Here is a 9858-nt window from a genome sequence, read left to right as displayed (position 1 = left end):
TGTTCCCAGCTGATACTATGCATGTAATAGCCTTATTTTTTTAAATAGATATAGATATATATTTATATATAAAATAGTTTTTTACAAAAAAAAACCCAAACAAACAAAAAAAGAAAATCAACTTAAGAAAAAAAAAAACAACCAACAACAGTAACAAAAAAACTCAAGCAGGAGCAGAAATGGGTTTGAGTCACAGGGCAGGCTGGAGGCGAGCTGGGGAGGTAAAGGCTGTCAGTCGCCCTTCTGCTTGGGCGTTGGCATAGTCCCGTTGGCCAGAGCCATGCGGCCGCCTGGGGCTGAGGCCTGTGGTTTCGGGGAGGGGCGCAGGTAGGTGCTGAAGAGCTTCCCGTGGAGCGGGTCGTGGAGGGAGAAGTCTTGGAACTGACCTGGACAGGGAAGAGTGAGAAGGGAAAAAGTCAAACCATCTAAGGAGGAGAGGAAGAGGGTGGCCCTGTTCTTGTTCAGAATCAGTATGTCCTGTCCCTCTCACCCCTGCTTCACTTCTCAGATCTGAGATTCTGTCCTCTCTGCCTTCCCAGCCTCACCTCTCAAGAGGATGAGCCACCAACCCCTGTCCCCTCCCAGCCCGGTGCTGGTGATGGCTCGAGCCCTCTTGGCAGAGAAGGCAGTGACTCACAGAGGGAGAGGCCTTGGTGGGGTCCCGCCTGGCACAGCTCAGCATGCAAAGTTGCAGCAGCAGGGCGGGGGGACCCCAGCAGCAGGTGCAGGATGGTGCTGAAGCCGTCTCTGTACAGCAGGCGGCCGGGCCCCTCTACTTGCTCCTCGGCAAAGAGCTGGCACAGAAATGGACGCAAGTTAAGCTCTGCCCTCAGGCCATGGCCCCATACCACCCTGCAGGTCTGCCTGACGGGTGCCTCCTCTCCCAAGAGTGCGGAGTACAGGCCCTCCCTTTCTCTCCTGCCACCCACACCCTGGCCCTTTGCGCAGAATTAAAAACTCACAGCTGCTGCCCTTGCCCTGTTCTCAGCCAGGTCTCAACACTGGGGCACTGGGGTGAGGGATACTGAGCACCTATGTCTAGAAGTTACTGCAGCAACACCCCACAGAGGCCTCCGGGTAGGGGTAGGCACGGCCACCACACGTTCCCTGCCCCCATCTCTCTGATACCTCAAAGGCCAGGCGAGTCAACTCGTCCAGGCTCCTGCTTCCATCCAGAGCTGCCAGTGCCAAGGCCACATCTCGAAAGTCCACCAAACCTTGGGCATCCTGGAGGGAGAAACCAGGGCAGGATAAGGACCAATGCTGTGTCCTCCCTCCTGCCCTGGATTTTGGCTCCTCCCTCTTCTCAGCAGGCCCAGAGACGACCCTTGTGCCTGCTTCCTTAGAACAGTGAGCTCTAAACTCTCCAGGATTCCTGGGATTTCTCTCAGGTCATGGGTCCGTTCAAGCTATCCCCACGCTATCCCCCACGTCACCTGGGGACGAAGCTCTCCTGAAAGGGATCTCCTATGAATGTTAGGGAATCCCCCAGGAATGCTGAAGTTACCATCAGGCTTCTGACATACCTCACGCTGGAAAAACTGGTTCTTTGCTGACTCAGCCTGTGCTGGAGGACTGGTCCAACAGACAAAGAGAGGGCCACTGGCATAATTTCTTACCAAAGAAACTCAGGGAGGATGTCTGCCCTGGTGACACCATGCTATTCCAGTTTTGGTTCTGCTCTGCTATACGCTGAAGTGGAGAAACTCCTTTCAGACACAGTCAGCCCCAATCTAAGGAATCAACACTCTCTGTCCCTTTAGAGGAAGTTCCAGGAAATCTATGGAGTGCCAAAATTCTTGAGATAGTTCAGGAATCCCCTAGAGAAGCTAGGGGTTATTCTTAAAAAGTATTGCAAAGATCTGAGTCTCAAACTCATCACTGCCTAACCTGTCCTACGTTCTCTCCCATATGTCATCTTCCTACCACTCAGAGGTGCTCCACAAGGTTGTATGGTACCCCATCTTTGCCTGAGCCTGAGCACATCAGCCTGGAGGGCAGGGCCTGGGCTCTGGCCTCTGCATCCAGCCCCTTTACCTGCTGGAAGTAGCTAAAGGCTCCAGCCACCGTCTGGGGATCAGAGAGCTGTAGCTGCCTGGCAAACTCTTCTTGGCTGATCATTCGACTCCGGCCTGGCTCTGCCCCAGTGTCCACACAGCCAGGAGACAACCTACAATGGAATTGTTGAAGGCAGACAGCTTACTCAGCTTCTTCCTGGACCTTGGGCTGCAGCCCCAAGAGTCCCCCCAGCACAGATGTATCTGGTGTTTTTCTAAGATGGACTCTAACTCAGTCCTGTGAGAACCATTCCTCCTTTTCTCACTGGGCTTATTGCATATCTTTCCCTTTCTTTTCACTCCTTCCTTTTACTCCATTATCTTAAAAAAAAAAAAAAAAGAAAAAAGAAAAAATCCTCGACCTTCCCACTTATTTCCTTTCTTTTCTTTTTTAAAGATTTTATTTATTTATTTGACAGAGAGAGATCACAAGTAGACAGAGAGGCAGGCAGAGAGAGGAGGAAACAGGCTCCCTGCAGAGCAGAGAGCCCATGCAAGGCTCGATCCCAGGACCCTGGGATCATAACCTGAGCCAGAGGCAGAGACTTTAATCCACTGAGCCACCCAGGCACCCCCACTTATTTCTTTTTTAAGACTTTCCTTCATTCTCCCCATTTCCTTCTCTATCCGCTGACACCGCCCACACCCTTACATTCAAGGTCACTTACCCAGCCTTCCGAAGCACCTTTCCCAGCTCCCAGAGCCGCGGCTCCAGGGCGACCTTCAGCCGGCCCACCACAATCACGGGCAAGCTCCCTACAAACTCACACTCAGTGGCTGGAATGCCCAGGGCCCTATAGGATGAAGAGCGATGGAACGGAGTGGGGGAACAAGGAAGAAGAGTCTTCTAAGGGTTCATTACCGAGTCTGGGTAGCTGAACGTGGAGGAGACCGGGCCTCTTTAACCACCCCCAGTCTCAGCTGTGTAGAACCCAGTCCACTGCCCACTCCCCGATCTTTGCCTTGGAACCTCAGCCCTCCACACCCCCCGTGTTTCCTATGTCCTGTATATCTACTCCAGGAAATATTTTGTGGGATACTCACTGTGCCATTACCCTCTGGACATTGTTGGCATAGAGGGTGGGGTTCCTGCTCTCCTCCAGGGTGGGGTGGTACACAGGGAGGAACTGAAACACACACACACACACACACTTCTCATCAGGACCTCAAAGCTATGGGTGAGCACTCCCACCCTCTTTTCCCTTCAGGGGTCAGCCGATGCCCATTCGCCTCCCCACCCATGGTGGCGTTGGGGAGGGTGGCACATGTCATACCTCCACATCCACGATGCTGCAGGGCTGAGAAGCTGTGAGCCAGAGGACTTTTAGTCTAAGAGAAGAGAGACTTCAGATGCTCACCAATCCCTAAATATGGCATGAGGAGGGGAGTGGGAAAGTTCTTTCCATTCATATAAAAATGGACCCCGAACCACACAGTGAGCGAGGTAAATATGCAACTGGGAGACAGAGGGAAGCGCCCAAGCCCGCAGGGAAAGAGAGAGCATGGCGGGGACAGGTGTGAGGAGGAACTGCCAGAGAAGAGGTGTGAGTAACCGCCAGAAAAGGTGAGGCAACTGTGCTGGCTCTCCAGGGACAGATGGGGGAGATTGCTCAGAAACACTGGATTGTAAGTTCAAAGGAGCTACAGTCACAGAAGGAAAGATGAGGTGGGATGGCTGGAAGCACTTCCAGATTACTGGAAGATCAGAACAAAACAGGGAAACAGGCACCCTCTTCTCTAGAGTCCTCAATCGACAATGAAGAAGTTCTGTTTGCCTTGCCTGGAGATTGAGATGGGCCAGAAATTCTCTGATGGGCCCTGCTCCCCACCCTCACCCCAGGAACACCAAGACTCACACTCCAGGGCCCCTCCATGCCCAGCTGGTGGTGTCCTAGGGAAGAAGCAGAGGTGAGGGGAGATAGGGATTACTTGTCTTTCCTGGAGCTGGCCCATCCTCCTTGGGCAGAGGCCCTGACCCCGCCCCCTCCCCACGTGCACACCCCACTGCAACACCAAAAGTTCTCACTGATTTAGGGTGGCTCTGGGCTCCCCCCGTCTCCTCTCCTGGACTCAGACTCACCAGACTGTTAGGGTATTGGATGAGGACAGGCTGCACAGGCACCCCGGCGATGAAGGCTCCTAAATCCCATTCCCACCCCCCACACCCCAGGCAGAGGTTAGTTCTTGGAGGTAGCTAGAAGGCATGAAGGTCAGGGTCTGGGACAGTTCTGACATAATATCTGGCCTGGCTCTATTTCATTTGCAATTTTCCTTCTGACTCCTAGAGACTTTTCGGTGTCACCTAGGAGTCCCTATCTCTCTTCCCTATGATTCCCGCTCCACTTCTTGGATTATTCCAGAGTACCCCTCCAAGTCTGGGGCTCCTTTTTCCTACAGCCCTACCACCCACTATGGTTTTATTCACCTGGTTTGAACTTAAGCAAAGCCTTCTTGTTGGAACAGGTGCCCTCAGGAAAGAACAGTACCTGGGGGAAGCAAAAACCCAAGGGACTGGAATGAGGTGGGGCATCCTCAAGGGGAGAGAGGAAAGAGAAGCCTCTTTGGGAACACATAAAAGGTGAGATTTTTAGACCCTTACCCACCTGGGGCCACTTGCCTCCTGAGGTAGCCCGCCTTCGGACCTCCTCCACCACTCTGCGCCGGGAAGCCGGGTCATGCCGGGATACTAAAATGGCTTGGTTGAAGCGAAGAAGGGCTGGGGTCCAGAGAGGACACAAGGAGTCACTTGGTTCCCACCCGGGGCCATTAATACCTGCAGCCTTAACTTCCTCAACAGTAGGAGAAGCTTTGCAGTCATCTCTTTGCCCTGGGGACCCTCCTTTTATTGTGAGTTGTCCTTTCAGGCAAGTGATCAGAGGTCCTTCCAACACCTCCAAGTACCAGCCCTCAGAATCTAAGGGGCTGGTTCACAAAGGTACCCATTTGCATCTCATTTGCCAGCCACAGCCGACTTCCTTTCTAACATTTCCCTTCCCCCTTGAGGCCAGTTCTCTCCAGAGCGGCTCAGATTCCTGCCTTTTTTGCTCAGAGTTGTCATCTCTCCCCTTCACCCCTTATGCTCTCTCACCTCCAATGACAGGCACGGAAAGGTTCTCAGCTCGGGACACAACCTTGGGCAGGTCACAGGGCAGCAGAACAATGGGGTCAAAGAAAGTAGAGTGGGGAGCGGCAACAAGGACAGGGGCTTGAAGGCGAGAGGCCCGCTGGCCCCGAACGCGAATTCGAAGGAAGCCCAGCAGGAAAAAGAGCAGGCGGCTGAGGCCCAGCACCCCGTTGTGGCACACAGTCCTGCAGGACAAGGCTGGGCATCAGCAGAGGTGGTGATTCTGTCCCTTATTCACCCCCAGGCTTAGGCACCCAGAAAAGCAGCTGCCCTTCTCTTTTCCGCTCTTCCTCTGCCAAGGGGCTGAATGAAGTCCGGCTACTCTGGGACACATCAGGGAGCATCACCTAGAGTTGAGGTCCTGGGTAGCTGGCTGACTCATCTCACCTATCTAGGCTGGGTAGCAGAGCTTCAGAACCCTCCCTCCGTTTCTTCTCAAAGACGGAGCAGAATGAATAATAGGGAAGAGAATCCAGAAGTAGGGTCTCTGGGGGCTGATCCCCCACTTACTTCCTCCATCCTGTAATTGGCTCCTGAAGCTGCTCCTCGGTAAGACCAGCTACTTGCAGCCAGGCAAAGGGCCAGAGGAGAAAGAGGACAATAAAGGCCAGAAGCACTCGGATGGGGGCCAACAGTGCCCCCAGGAGGCAGAACTGCAGAGGGTGGGAGAAAATGTCACTTCAGGACTGGGAGACACTCTCTCCATTGCTTCCGTTCCCCCACAAGGATAAAGCAGAGAGCCATCACCCCCTGTGGGTCAGGGGACAGGTGGTGTGGGAACAGAAGATGGGGCCAGAATCCAAGGTGAGATGAAGATACCAACAAAGGCGAGAGGATAAAGGATTAATAGGATCAGGGGCCTCATAATTCGGATCGGACCTGATTTTTTAATCATAAAATGCATCTATCACTTGGTAAGGCTGTTAAGAGCGTTTAATGATAACCCCTGTGGAGGCGCCCAGCACAGTGCTTGATGGAGAGCAGGCTGGAGATAGTTCCTCCCCCACCTCGCATTCCATAAATAGCTCCTATGTCCAACAGAAACCAGGTGCATAGTTCTTTCTACTTTGGCCCTCGGAGGTGGTAGAGAGTTGGAACACACAGAGATCCCCTTTTTAGGCCCAGGCCAGTCTAGTTCCACTGAACAGCACTCCCCTAGGACGGGGGTGGGGGGTGGGGGGGAGAACTTGGCCCTACTCCGCAGGGTAGGGGTTGCCAGGAGCCAGGGTGACTCCTAGGGCTGCCCTGGGGAGAGTGACGGTAAACAAACTGAGCCCCAGGAGCCTGCCTCAGGGGTGGTGAGGGTAGCAGATACCTTGGACACTGCCTTCCCATACCCTTCCCCAGTTCCCGGAGGCTGGTGCGGCTCTCCACTTCCTGTAGTGAACCCCCTTCTCAGCCACCCTACCCCCCACCAGGAGGTGCTGCAGTGCGGGGAGGGGAGAATTGGGGAGGGGGGATGTTGGATCGGTACAGGGGCGCAGGTTATGCATCTAGAGACGTCTTTCCTCTAATTCAGAGCCTCGAGGAAGCACTCAGCACGCCCCTGCCCCCACCCCCGGCTTTCCGTAGCCTCCACCTCCATCCTAGTTCACCGGCCTCCGCAGGATGTAAACCGCATTCCCCAGTATCTTACATCTCCCCTCATCTCTGGGTCTCCTGATGTCCTCCATCCTCACCTAGTCAATTCTTCCACACCTTCGAGCTATCCATCACCCAAGCCCGCGCCCTCCCCAAGGACTTCTCGCCCACCCCCGCCGCCCCCACGTGCGCTCCCCCGGACACCCTCCCCGCAAGCCTCTCACCCACCTCTTTCCCGGATCCCCATCCCCATCTTTGCCTGGGCTCTAAACTGCCTCCCTTTCCTATCTCCACGAGTCCTCCCGACGCCCCCCGCTCACACTTTACCTTAACCCTCTGGAGGCGGGAGAGGTGTAACTCATGCACGAAGGGATTGGGGGGCGCTGGGGATCCGGGGGTAGGGTCGAGGGGGGCCCAGTCCCCCGGACTTCCCTGGCTCATATCGGCGGGAGAAGGTGGAAACGAGGGCGCCCCGGCCCCGGCCCCGACCCCGACCCCGGGGCCCCGCTCTGTATAGCAGAGGCTGCTGCAGCAGCGCTCCGGCCCGGGCCCCGCCTGGTGTCGAGCGCCGAGGGGCGGGGAGCAGGCGGCGCGGCCCGGCCCGCGTTGTCAGGGAGCCGGCGGAGGGGCGGGGCTTCCAGCGCCAGGGCGCCTCTGCTCCTCCGCGTCCGCGGTGCCTTCCGCAGCCCCTCCGGCCATTGTTCTGCGGCGGCCGGATGCCAGGGCGCGCTGACCCCGGGCCTGGCCCTCGGGGCGTTCTTCTCGGAACAGCGGGCCGCCGCCTCCCCGCAGGCCTCAGGCTCGGAGCGGGCTTGGGGCAGCGAGGTGGGCGCGGAGCTGAGAGCGTCCTTCGACCCCGCCCGGGCGTCCAGGTCACCCTGCGAGCGCAGATCTGGGCCCTCGGGCGGCTGGGAATGGAGGAGCTGTGCGCGGTGCGCGGAGGCCGCAACTCCGGGTTTAGTGGGACCCCGCTCTCCCCGCGGGCTCACGGACCCCAGCCACCCCTCCTGGCAGGCCGACCACCTTTCCTTCTTGGTGGCGGCGACGCCATCGCGCGAGGACTTGGGGCGCTCGTGCCCTCTGGCGGCGGTGTTGTGCCTCACGCCTCTCCGCATCCGCGTCCCGCCGGCGCTAAACAGGATTTCCAGTTCTGCCGCGCGCACCTGGCGTCCGCCGGGTACCAGCAGCCCGGGAGACGCTGGCGCCTGTGCTTCCCGTGAGCCAGGCAAGGCCTAGACTGGGGAGGGGCAGTGGAAATCCGAAAGGCTGGGTGACCGCAATGGCAGCTTTCTTTTCACTCCTAGTCTCTTTCTCCGTCTGCCCCTCTTCGTCTCTCTGCCCTTGACGCCCAAGCTGCAGACCATCCTAGTAAAACTCACGAACTGGTCAGCACTGGGTTGTCAGGCGATGGCGAGATCAGAGAACTGGATGGACTTTGAGGTCCACAGCTAGTAACACAACCAGAAAGAGAATACCCACGACAAAAAGGGGTGAGATCCTCCCTGCTTGTGGAAAGAAGCTGCCTTCAGTTCACCACGTTTTCTCTCTTAAGCATTCCTGTCAGTCACCATTTCCTGAGGGCAGTGGGGACAATGGCAGATAAATGGGCTGCTGGATCATTGCACACCATTAATCTTTCATTGCAAGGGGGACCAGGCAAAAGCTAGAAGTCACTCTGCTTCTATCAAGATCCCCTTCTTTCCCTCCTGCCCCCTAGTTTACTGACTTAATTCCTCCCTGTATTCTTGAGAGCATCAGCATTCTCAGAGAAACAAAGGGATATCCTGGTTGATTTATTTATTTCTTAAACGTTCTCAGATTCAGTAGCTCATTTACCTTTTAAAATTTTTAAAAACCATTTCCAGCTTTCTTGAGTAATTACTGACATACATGTAAGTTGAAGGTGTCTAAGGTGATGGATGACTAGATACCTGTACCTCTTCTACCTCCTACTTAAGGGAGAACAGGTTTCTATGTATCTATCTCTCCAAGGTAGTTAAAATATTTTTATAATTCTTTTTCTTCCATTAAGGCAACCCATCAAATTTGTAGTTACACATGATTTGCTTTTTATGCCTCTAATATTTTAACAGAAATTATCTATACCCATACCAGAAGGAGTTATTAAGCTTAGAACTCAGACCCATAGAGTAATAATTATACACAAATCACTATGTAATTAAGTATAACCACATATTATCAATGATGTACAGAGAAAGTTTTGATACTAATTTCTGATTCTGTGGAACTGACGAAAACCCTTAGGCAATGTGTCTGGTGTGGATCTCTATTCTTCCATCATTTGTCTGTTCACCTGCTGTGTCTCTTGCAATGAATGTTCTTGTTCCTTGCTACTCTCTGACATGCTGTTACTTCATTGTTTCAGATTTCTTATCACTCCTTGCAGAGCAATCTCAGTATCTGTGGCAGTTTTTAACATTTTCAAGAAATATTCTTTAATTTTCTGCAAAATTGTTCTGCAAATGTGCTTGCTATTAGCTGCAAATTGCCAAGGTACAGTTTCTTTGATTTTGCCCCTCTGCTGTCTGCCTTATTCTAATTTAGATGCTCTAGTATAGTTGATTCTCCCAGTGCTGGACTGATGGGCTAGAGGTTTCATACTTTTTTGTAAACTTTTTTTTTTCTTAAAGATTTTATTTATTTACTTGACAGAGATCACAAGTCGGCAGAGGCAGGCAGAGAGAGAGAGAGAGAGAGAGAGAGCGAGCAGAAGCAGGTTCCCTGCTGAGCAGAGAGCCCTATGTGGGGTTTGATTCCAGGACCCTGGGATCATGACCTGAGCCGAAGGCAGAGGCTTTAACCCACTGAGCCACCCAGGCACCCCTTTTGTAAAGTTTTTGATTGGTCATTTCTCCCCTTAACAGAACCCTGATTTAGCTCAAGTACCTAGCTGCCTCACACTCCCATTTGCCTCAGGAACAGCCAGGTTGGGTGAAAACTATCCGAAGAAGTCCTTTTTTCTTGTTCAGTGAGTGATTTAGAATGGGCGTGTGACTCTGGACAGTGAGACATGAATGATCCTTTGGGAAGTTTTCTCACTCTTCCTAAAAGTGCCTTACAAATGAACACTCTCTT

General features: G+C 53.7%; 1 protein-coding gene across 1 annotated transcript; it reads right to left on the bottom strand.

Moving 5' to 3' along the window:
- Positions 1-76: 76 nt before the first annotated feature.
- Positions 77-7349, bottom strand: LPCAT4 (lysophosphatidylcholine acyltransferase 4). Its single transcript, XM_046010044.1, has 14 exons — positions 7090-7349; positions 5692-5834; positions 5146-5366; positions 4661-4773; positions 4483-4543; positions 4138-4196; positions 3914-3948; positions 3332-3386; positions 3102-3184; positions 2726-2851; positions 2038-2170; positions 1129-1227; positions 638-794; positions 77-386 (listed from the first exon to the last, which is right to left on the bottom strand). The coding sequence occupies exons 1-14, from the start codon at positions 7201-7203 to the stop codon at positions 232-234; spliced, it is 1554 nt and encodes a 517-aa protein (XP_045866000.1). The 5' UTR covers positions 7204-7349; the 3' UTR covers positions 77-231.
- Positions 7350-9858: the final 2509 nt, after the last annotated feature.

The sequence above is a fragment of the Meles meles genome, chromosome 6 (assembly GCF_922984935.1).
Source record: "Meles meles chromosome 6, mMelMel3.1 paternal haplotype, whole genome shotgun sequence".
Taxonomy (NCBI): Eukaryota; Metazoa; Chordata; class Mammalia; order Carnivora; family Mustelidae; genus Meles; species Meles meles.
This window is presented reverse-complemented; position numbering and strand designations above follow the sequence as displayed.